This window comes from Apis dorsata, unplaced genomic scaffold, assembly GCF_000469605.1.
Source record: "Apis dorsata unplaced genomic scaffold, Apis dorsata 1.3 scaffold_129, whole genome shotgun sequence".
NCBI lineage: Eukaryota > Metazoa > Arthropoda > Insecta > Hymenoptera > Apidae > Apis > Apis dorsata.
In genome coordinates, this window is record NW_006263422.1 from 905,721 (window position 1) to 917,405 (window position 11,685).

The 11,685-nt window shown below is 26.9% G+C and overlaps 1 protein-coding gene across 2 annotated transcripts; it reads left to right on the forward strand.

Moving 5' to 3' along the window:
- Positions 1-2,214: 2,214 nt before the first annotated feature.
- Positions 2,215-11,639, forward strand: LOC102679535 (1-phosphatidylinositol 3-phosphate 5-kinase). 2 transcript variants are annotated; one of them, XM_006612924.2, is made up of 14 exons: positions 2,232-2,562; positions 2,763-2,974; positions 3,048-3,237; positions 3,314-3,551; positions 3,656-3,862; positions 3,927-4,141; positions 4,232-4,580; positions 4,678-5,038; positions 5,103-5,373; positions 5,447-8,150; positions 8,247-8,797; positions 8,910-9,242; positions 9,321-9,482; positions 9,547-11,639. In XM_006612924.2, exons 1-14 carry the CDS (start codon positions 2,448-2,450, stop codon positions 9,741-9,743), a joined length of 6,105 nt encoding a protein of 2,034 aa, XP_006612987.1. In that variant the 5' UTR covers positions 2,232-2,447; the 3' UTR covers positions 9,744-11,639. The 2 variants fall into 2 exon arrangements, with proteins under 2 accessions (XP_006612988.1, XP_006612987.1); XM_006612925.2 differs by lacking the exons at positions 8,910-9,242; positions 9,321-9,482; positions 9,547-11,639 and having other exon boundaries at positions 2,215-2,562; positions 5,447-8,179; positions 8,247-8,407.
- Positions 11,640-11,685: the final 46 nt, after the last annotated feature.

The following is an 11,685-nucleotide window of genomic DNA, read 5'->3' on the forward strand; positions in this document are numbered from 1 at the left end:
ATTATTAATTTTTATATTATTATATAGATACATGTGGAATACAATTTTGATGGGAATAAATTTATCGCCTCTTATATTTATCCCCATCGATTGTGCAAAGGTTTCGTTAGGCCCTCTATGTTTGAAACTAGCAAGCTTAAGAATTGTAGTGAATCTAACTTAATGATGATAACTATCATTCTTGCCGACTGAGATATAGAAAAAATGAAATTTAAATAAAATTTAATTATTTCATATATGATTTTATAATGAAATTTTTAAACTATGATTATTGATTTTGATTAAGAATCTATTATAGTGAGAATCAAATAATTAAATCTAAAAATTATAAAAAATCCTAACCTTAATTAATAAAATATAAAAAAAGTAAATATTACTATTTCGCGAACATTATAATTGTGAAAAATCTAATACAATCAATCATTTCTGGCAATTAAAACCTCTTCGTATCGTATGACATGATTGAATAACCCAAAAAATAAAAATGCATGCGACTCACCATTAGATGCGAAGAATTTGTACTGCCAATGCTATTGTTTATATTATAATCGAATAAACACTGACTCTAATTTCGCGAAATATATTTACACTTAAATTTAATAGATAAATGCTTTAAAAAATTCAAAATATTATTACGAAATAAACACTGATTCTAATAACACAACGCACACGATCACAAAATATTAAATTTTATTGCGTCTTCTTGACATCCATATTGGAATCTTTCCCGCCTTCAAAGTTAGATCAACTAACAATCTAGAAACAAAAAAAAATAAAAATTTTTAAATAAATATAATTCTATATAATATATATATTATATAATTAATAATTCTATATAATATATAGAATTAATCGATTAAAATAGTAAAACAGTAAAACAATAATCAAACATAAATTCGATTTTTGAAAATTATAATGAGATATATAAAATATCTATCTATAACCATCAAATAAATGAATAAAAAAAAAATTTATTACCAAAAAATTCTCAATTATAATAAGAAACATATAATTAAATAGAATAATAAAGAATAACTATGGAAATAAATACTACGCAATAACTAAATCGCACTTCAAGAAAAAATGACACGTCTAAATCTCACGATTATCAATTTTACAATGGCATCTCGCATCGCGAGTTTGATTATTGAATTACAAATTAAAGATATATTCGATAGTTCGATAAAAAATCGAAATATATCAAGTATAACATAAAAGCTAACCATCAATTTTCTGAAAAAGCTATATAATAAGCAATATTATTTTTATTGTCTCAAGCATAATACAAACGAATAAAAAGAAATGAGTATATAAACAACAAACGCAATTAGATAAACGCATTTCGAATAAAATCGGAACAATGGCAAAAATCGAATGAAAATCTTCATAATTATCGTACCTATTGTACATTTAAAAAATAAACCAGTCGTGTATATGAAAAAATATGCAACTTACCGTTCGTAAATAACATCATGGCGACAAATTCTCGATCTATAACGATAAACCATATCGACACTCGGAAATAAAACACGATTGCCGCTATATTTATATTTCATTTTTGTGAATAAACATATATAAAACACTCACGAACAAAACTACGAAATCTTAACGAAATTTATACGTAATTTTAAATTATACGCAAAACGGAACACAAGTAATATACGTCGAAACAGTACAACGATGGAAACGAAACTAACTTGTATACTCTCCCCACCTGGTAATCGTAGCTCGGCGGACAAGGTCGAGCGTCGAAATGAATACATCGATAACGATATAAATAATCGTCTATCGATTCCAAACAAATATTTAAATATCAAATATTTTAATGTTAATAATTTATAATTTATAATTTATAATTATATTATAATTTAATAAAATTATAAAATTTAAATTTATAATTTATAATATTGTAATTTAAAAAAATTATTTATATAATTTAATAAATTATATATTTATAATTTATAATATTTTATTAATTAGTATTTTATCAATTTTTTTAATTATTATTGATATTATGTCCGTATAATATCCGATAATGGCAATATTTAAACAGAAATTTAATTTCAATTCCAACCATTACTAACGTTGAGATCTTATTCTGACCGGAATCGGTAAAAATGATATTCAAACATTAAGGTATATGAAACTGCTTGAACTATGTATGTAATACAAAAATGCATTGGATAATCGATCTATATCATATCTAGTTTGTGACTGAAATATCAATTTGTTGATAATTTCTATAGTATATGCCATTATCTATAGCAAAGGTAAAAATATTACGATGTAACGTGTACGAATAGCTGACCACGGACAAGGTATCATCTGTGATTTGACGTTTCTGTCAAAAAATTTTATTCTTATATACTCGTCAACACAGATGCGAGAACAATATTTCGTAAAAAGTTCTATTTAAAAATGTTTATAAAAAGATAACATTAGGCAAAATGAATAAAAATATGAATTCGCCATCTAAACTTACGGAGTTCGCTCCGTTAAGTCCCGAAGAAAGTCAACCTGGTGTGGCTTCTTTATTTTCGAAATTTTTTAATTTCACTAAAGGTAAAATCTTTATTATTTATTGTATTTCATTTTATTTTTTTAAATATAAAATATTACATAAAATCAAAATTATATAATATTATTTAAAATCTAATTTATTATTGTTATTTATTTTATTTTATATTTTATCATCAACGTATAGAAATTAATGTAAAATAAATTTATACATAACGTATATAATTATATCGTATAATTTTTAGGTGCACAGAATATTGATGATTCCACAATCTCTTCTACTAATGAAGAACAAAGTTCATCTGATTCTGAATCTTGGAAACAATCAGAAAGTACAGAAAAATCACCTGAAGATGACAATTCAAGTATGATGAACTTTCCATTAGATTCTTGTGAAGGCAGAAGCTTACCAAATGTATTAAAACGTATTAGTAATATTGTAGCCTTAAAAAGTAATGTAAGTTATTTTATGTTATATATATTAAGAAATATAAATTATTTAAAATAATAATGATATTAATTTAATTTAGAACTTACGTTCATACAAAGATTCTCAATTGAGAAGTTATTGGATGCCAGATAGTGTAAGCAAACAATGTTATGAATGTGGTGAACGATTTACAACATTTCGCAGAAGACACCATTGTCGTGTTTGTGGTCAAATATTTTGCTCAAAATGTTGCTCTGATCAGATACCTGGAAAAATTATGGGATGCACTGGTATAAATATAAATAATAAATGAATAATTTCATTAATTACTTTGTAAATTAAATAATAACAAACTTTTTATAATAGGTGATCTCAGAGTTTGTACATATTGCTGTAAAGTAGTTTTATCTTATTTGCAATCATCGGATATGAGAAGTGATCTATCAGCAGATTTAAAAGCATTACAAGAAGATCTTCAAGTTAAATATGGAAATAATTTACCACCTATTTCTCAAAAAAGTACAAATGAATCAATACAGGATGAAACTTCAATCTGCAGAAAACCAAGTGTAGGATATATGGAAGAAAAATATGCCATTGGACGGTATTAAATTTTTATTTGTTTTATTTTTATAATTAAATGTTATAATTTATTATAATTTAGAGATTAATAAAATATATAATTATTCTATAAATTTATTTTTTCAGACCAACAACTAGTTATTTAACATCTCACGAACGTTCTATTGTTTTACAAAACTCAGCATCTTTGAGGATGATTTATGAAGAGCTATTTAGATCTAGTCAAGCAATTCTTTTACAAACGCACAGGATTAGATTGAAAAGTTATCACAATTGTTTTTTAGCTAATGAATTAGTAAATTGGATGATTGCACAAAATAAGGCAGCTACTCGGTATAAATAAAACAAATTTAAAAAAAATATATAAAAAAAAATATTAAAATATAATATTTTACAGCATACAAGCTACTGCTATAGGACAAGCATTATTGGAAGCAGGTTTTATAGAACCAGTACTTGCTGATAATGAATTTAGTGATACAGCAACTGTATTTAAACCAGTAAAATTATCTAATATGCAAAGTACTGATTTATTAACTGAAACTCAAAATACTTGTGATGCTCAGGAACCTGCATGGGTAAAAACGATTCCACAACATGATTCAACTACTGGTAATATATAAAATATTTCTATAAACTAATTCATAGAAATAAAATACAAAAATGCAAAAATTACAAATATATATGGAAATAAAATTTTAGATTCAGAAAGTGAAACCAAACCTTCAAATTCAATGCAACAAACAGCTGGTCGTTTACCATCTTCTAGTTCAAGCTTTTATTTAGATTTAAATTTAGAAGCATCTACTGTTACATTAAAAAGGCCTACATCAGAAGATTTAACTACAATTTCCGTAGATAGTAGTGATGGTATAATTGAACAAAAAGAAGTCACAGTAAAATCACATAAATGTAATTTTAAAATTGCTGATGATCTTTTAAATGATAATGATACACTACAGGTACAAGAATTTAAAGAAAAAAATGGTTGGCATAAACCAACGAATCTTCGAACTGCGTTTGGAGAACTTCATGCATATGAAAGTTTAATGTAAGTTATTATATATAAATAAATAATATATATGTATATTATATATTATATTATTTATATTCATCAATTATATTCATTTAAATTTATTTAAATATAGATCTGCATTCAAGCAACACGAAGATTCGTTAATTAAACAACTTCTTAATAAAGAAGGTTTATCGCAAAATTGGTCAGAAGTAATACTTCCTATTGCTCATCAAATTATTGACTATGTTAGACCAGATTTAAATCATAATGTCGATGATTTAGATATTCGGCAATACGTGCAAATAAAAAAATGTTCAGGTGGAAATAGAGATGATTGTGAGATTGTATCTGGTGTAGTTTGTACAAAAAATGTTGCACATAGAGGAATGAATGCAATGATAGCTCATCCAAAAATTTTATTGCTTCAATGTGGATTAATGTATCAACGCGTAGAGGGAAAATTATTAAGTTTAGAACCTGTGATGTTACAAGTATGAAAAAAAATTTAATGATGTTCTAATTTTTCCAATACAATAAATATTTTTTTATTTATAGGAAAATGAATATTTAGGGCATACAGTTGCTAGAATCACCGCTCTTGGTCCAGATGTTGTACTGGTACATCGTTCTGTATCAAGATTAGCACAAGATAGACTTAGAGAATGTGGAGTAACGCTTGTTTTAAATGTTAAACTTAGCGTGCTTGAAAGAATTGCACGGTGCACAGGTGCTAATATCGTAAATACTATTGATGCACATATAAGCGCTAGATACATGCTTGGTACATGTAAAAAATTTTATTTGCGAAATTTTTCCAACGAAAAAAGTGAGTAATGAAAAATTTAATTTTCTGAATTTTTATTTTAACGAAATAAAACTGATTATTGTTTTTTTTCCAGATGGTATCAAAACATTGATGTATTTTGAGGGATGTGCAAATCCACATCTTGGAGCTACGATCTTATTACGAGGCGGTTCTCAAGCAGAATTAAAAAAAGTAAAAAATGTCACTTCAATGATGATATTTGCTACTTATTCTTGGCGACTTGAAAAATCATTTCTTATGGATGAATTTGCAAAACCGCCATCTTCTAAAGATAATCCATTTTTGGATGAAACATCGTTCAAAGATTTCAAAGACTTTCAACAAACCAATAATATATTACATACTAAATCTAACGATGGAAATGATTTATTATTAATTCATAATAAAGATTATTCAGATAGTACAGAAATTTTAAAAATATCAGAAATTCAAGAAGATTCTAAAAATCTATTAAATTATTCCGAATGTATAGAAATAGAACTTTCAGAAAATGGAAGTTCATCAATAAAAGACATAACTTTATATCATAATGAAAATATGTTAACTTCAGATTCTGTTAAACAAATATCCTCAATATTATCCGAAGATACCGATCCTTATGATACTTTAAAATTATTTAAATCTAAAACAAAATCTTCTGTAGTTGATGAAAAAGGTGCAGGAGATTATATAATAAATAAATCAAATAATGATAATTTAAATAATAGTTCTGATCTTGACACAGAGGACAAAGAAGATCCAAATAGTACTATGGAATTATTTGGTAGTAAGATTAATAGAAAAGTCAATCAAAATATCAAAGAAGAAGTTGAAAAATCAAAAATAAAAGATAAAATCATTTCAGAAGAAAAACGTATATATGGCGAATCTATCAGTGATCATAGTGATCCTTTACATCAATATTTAAATGAAAATGAAGAAGATGTTTTTAGTCAAACTAGTCCAAATGGTCAACATTTGAGCGTTGCTGATTTACCATTATTAAATAAATTTAAGAAAGCATTAGAAGGTACTATATTAAGTATTTCACCTTATTTAAAATTTTCTATACCTTATTTAGAAACTGAAACAGGAAGGAATTGCATATTACGAAGCTTTTTTCCAAGAGAAATCTTTTATTCCATACAGTTCGTAGATAAAATAAAAGAGATTAAAACGAATAACGTATCTGTAGAACAATCTGTAACTGAAAATCCACTAATGAAATTAAAATTAAAACCGCAACATCCATTTGTTCAAGCAAAATTAACTACAGACGTAGATAGTCGAGAAGTACAAGCTTTATTAGCCAATTTTAGAGCATGCGGTAGTCGATTATATCCAACCAATAATGTTTTATCAGATAAACAAATTTTAATGCAATCAGAGGTAAATGAACAATCTCCAATGTGGCCTGATTGCTTAGATCCTACCAGTCACCAACGTTTATCTGTGTTATTTTGTAGTTTTTCGCATACTGGTAATAATGATACACCAGCATTTTGTGTAAATCCTTGGGTAGTTAATATGGACTTATACGGAAGAAATGATATCGCACTTGGACGTTTCTTAGAACGTTATTGTTTAACATCTGAATATAAATGTCCTGCTCAAGCATGTCGAGCACAGATTGCTCATCATGTTCGGCGATTCGCACATGACGGTGGATGCATACATATTAGTTTAAGCGAAATGAACTCTGAACCGTTTTCTCAAGAAAATACGAATCAAATTTTAATGTGGAGTAAATGTATGAAATGTAAAAGTGTTTCACCTGTGGTACCAATGTCTGATGATACTTGGTCTTTGTCTTTTGCAAAATACTTGGAATTACGTTTTCATGGAAATGCATATACTAGACGTGGTACAGATACTTGTCAACACTCGCTTCATCATGATCATTATCAGTATTTCACAAAAAAAAATATGCTGGCTGTATTTAAGTATACAAAAATATCGCAATGGGAAATTTCACTACCGCCTCCTTTAATAAATATCATGTATGATCCAAAGCAACATGCAGATGTGATAGAAGAAATGAAAAGTTTAGCATTAAAAGGAGATGAAGTGTTCTCCTGTATACGAGAAAAATTAACAACTTTACAAACAGATATGGATATTTTAAACGCTACTAAACAGCAATTAACAAAAGATCAACAATATTTCAAAAACAAGATAGAAGAAATACAATTAAAATTGACATCTCCCACTTTAGAAAATAAAAAACTTGAAGGAAAAGTATCTGAAAAACAAGTTCAAGCTCTGATGTTTAGAATTGAAGATGGAATAGTAATTCTTAAACGATTGATATCAGAAGTTGTATACACTTGGAATGCAAAAATTTTAGAAATGTCTGTTAAAAAGAAAGATGAAAGACCAAGGCGATTTACCGAACGATCATTAACGACTGGAAGTAATAGCATTATCGATACAGATGGATATATAACAGAAGACACTGCATCAGAATCACAATTAGAAGATTTAAGTCCTATGTCAGCAGATTATAATGCTATAGATGCCATTGCTGCTGTACAAAATGATTTACAAGGGACAGAAGGCATAGAAAATTCAGACAATGAAATTTTAGAAAGTAATCCTGAAGATATTGTTGTTGTCCAAGGTTCTCCAAAAATGCATCAGAGATCACATTCTGATGTTTTACCTATCACTTTTGATGATATGCCAGATAAGAAGAAAAAGAAAAAAACTATTTTGTCACAATTATTGCCTTCTGTTCCTGTTACCCAACCAATACCAAATCCTTTAGGAACTTTGGAACATCATTTACTTCCTCTTGGGTTTGTTAATTATATTAAAACTTTTCTGTGTATGTGATATATTAGAGATATTTATATGTAATTAATTAATATACTAAAATATTTTTTGTTTTACAGATCAGTTGTACCTATAGTAGTATATGAAACAGAGCCATCATCTATAATTGCATATGCATTAGATTCGCACGATTATAAACATGCACTTCATGAATTAACGCGTACCATAAAAGGTCCGGATTTAAATCCCAGTCCTTTAAACAAACGTAAATTTCCTGAAAATAAAGAAAATTTTTCTGATGTCACACAATCTGGAGAATTTAAGCGACCGTCCGTTTTATCATTTTTCCGAGGAAATAGTCCAAATCCTACGAGTCCCTTAGATTCTGATAAAAGCATTTCAAATATAGATTCTTGCACACAAAATCCATCAATAAGTACAGAAATAGATGAAGACAAGAAAATAACAAAGCAGCAGAATTATATTGAAGTTCAATTTAATGATGTAACGACAAATTTCTATTGCAGAATATATTTTGCTGCGCAATTTGCTGCTTTTAGAGAAAATGTTTTACCATGTGGAGAAGATGGTTTTACAAGAAGTTTAAGTCGAAGTGTACAATGGGCTGCAAGAGGTGGTAAAAGTGGAAGTACTTTCTGTAAAACTCGAGGTACCAAATTGTATGAATATATGTTTACATATATATGTAATGAATTATGTATACAAAATGAAATTTCTAATGTATTATTTATATCATTTCTCAACACATTTTTTTGTTGCAGATGACAGATTTATTATAAAAGAGATGTCTAGATTAGAAATGCAAATATTTCTTGAATTTGCACCGAATTATTTCTCTTATATGGAAAAATGTCAACAAACTAAGCAACCAACATTGTTGGGAAAGATAGTCGGTGTTTATCGAGTATCTTTCAAAAATAATACAACAAATGCAGCACTTCGAACTAGCGTGTTAGTAATGGAAAATTTATTTTACAAGAGAGCAATAACGGATAAATTTGATTTAAAGGGATCGGTAAGAAATCGGCTTGTAAATCCCGATGATATGTGTCACGAAGGAGAACTTGTATTACTTGATGAAAATTTGTTAAATAGTAAGTTATATTATATATAATTATTAATAATTTTTTATATAAAAATTTCTGAATTAAATATAAGATATATATTTTTAGTGAGTTGCGATTCACCGCTCTATATTAGATCACATTCCAAAGCAGTTTTAAATAAAGCCATTGAACAAGATACTAAATTCCTGGCTGATAATTCTGTAATGGATTATTCATTATTAGTTGGTTTAGAACCAAACTCGGATGAACTCGTTTTAGGTATAATAGGTAAGTTTAGAAAATTATATTTTTAGATATAAGATATATTTTTATATATATTATATAATTATAGATTATATAAGGACGTTTACTTGGGATAAAAAATTAGAAACAATGGTGAAGAAATCAGGTATATTAGGTGGCCAGGGAAAATTGCCAACAATAATATCACCTGAAGAATATCGAGCTCGTTTCATAGCTGCTATGCACCGATATTTCTTACCAGTACCAGACAGATGGTCTGGTTTAGGAAGAGGCGTAGAAACATAAAAAAATATAACTTCTAAATAGTGAGATTTTCAATTTTTTTACAAATACTATGTACTAAATATATTGTATATATATATATCACACATTTCTATAACCACTGATATAAATAATGTAACAAGCAGTGTTGCATATAGAGATAACGAAATTGTACATTAATATTTTATGAAATTATTACTAATTGACATTACGATATTTTGTAATGTGATAAAAATGTCATTTTTATTATAACGGAAAGTCTCATTGCATAGATTTAAAGTCGTAATTTATGTAGCAATGCAAACATTCAAATCACATCGCTTGTATTTACATTCATTATTGATCATTTTATTACATGTATATATGTTAATACCGAAATTTACAAGCGAATTGTTTCTTTTCAAGTCTCAAGTACAAAGGGTATGCTCATGCATGAAAGAAGAATTACATAAAAATTACATAAAAGTCTATGAAAGCACCATTATTAATGTTTTATTTAAATCATTTTTTTCAAAATTATGTACATAAACATTATTTATTATTATTGATAGTCAAATATAAACAATAATAATAATAATAATAATAATAATAATAATAGCTTTAACATAATAGTATTTTCATAATTTGTTTAGATCAGTGTTCTAAAATTTCTATATAATTAATATGAATAACATTTTTTTCTAAAAATATCATGTCACGCCAGTACAAATTTTAATACATCATACATATTTCATGATCAGGTCACAAAAACAAAATATAACATATAAACTATAATATATCACGGGACACTGATCTATACGTTACAAACACAAAAAAGACATTAAAGCGTATACCTTACAGAAAAACGTTTCATCATACTCAATTTTCATATAACATCATTTCTATCGTATTTACACAAAATGAATGCACAGTGATGAAGCTGCAGCGAAACTCGAAAACTTGAACTATTCCATCTCTGAAAATTTGATTATACTGATCATGTCTCTTTTCTTTCGAGATTAATTTTATTATTTATTAATTGCAATGAAATCTGCAACTTTCCAATATATTTTAAGTTTCTATATTATTTATTCAAATAATAAAAAATGTCTTTCATTTGTTTGAAACTAGATATGAATCGAATATAAGACGTGTCATGAAAATAAATAGATTGTTTTGTGATGAAAGATCGTCGAATCGAAAATGAAAATAAGCTTCAGGTGTCGCACATCATCGATTATCGATGTATGTATAAGAATGAATGGAAAACAGTTTTATTATATACTGGTTAGGTAAATTACAATAAGCTGTTGTATAAGAATTTCTGCGAATAATACGAAATCTATGATTAAATCATTTACATGTGAAGAAGAGTACGAAATATCTATCTTTGTTTTCCTATGTGTAAATTGAATTGACGATGAAACAGCTCAGCTAATATGGCTCCACTGCTTTTTTTCTCGTAGAAAAAAAAATGACCTACACTGGATACTATCTGAGCAAGTGATTTCTCCGTATGAATGATTTCTAAAAAATGTATAGTATAGATTCTTCAAATCACTTTACATAAATACTTAGTGGACATTACATAATCAGTAAATTTCTTTTTACAATTTTTTACATAATAATTCATCGTAATTTCGCATTCATTATAATAGCCTCGTATTTTTTATCCATTACTCGTTTCGCGTTGAGCATGAACAATTTTTTTTTTTTTTTTTTTTTTTTTTTGCCTTTTATTAGACTTATATCTTTATTATTATTATTATTACAAAACAGTGCCGACAAAATCAGATTTTATACAAAATCACTGGATCAAGTCATCATCAAGATTGTCATCAAAAATAACAGATGACAAGAAATACGAGCAAGATAATATTTTTCAACTCGTGGTTCAACTAAAATCAAATTACATTGATTATGTCCCTCGATTGTGGAAAAAAAAAAAAAAAAAAAAAAAAAAAAAAAAAAAAAAAAAAAAAAAAAA

Bases quoted from the DNA above. Each gene is read 5' to 3' on its own strand.
- LOC102679535 (XM_006612924.2), top strand. From the start codon at position 2,448: ATGAATAAAAATATGAATTCGCCATCTAAACTTACGGAGTTCGCTCCG. The intron at 3,238-3,313 runs GTATAAATATAA...TTTTTATAATAG, and splicing joins AAAAATTATGGGATGCACTG to GTGATCTCAGAGTTTGTACA. The intron at 9,483-9,546 runs GTAAGTTTAGAA...ATATAATTATAG, and splicing joins ACTCGTTTTAGGTATAATAG to ATTATATAAGGACGTTTACT.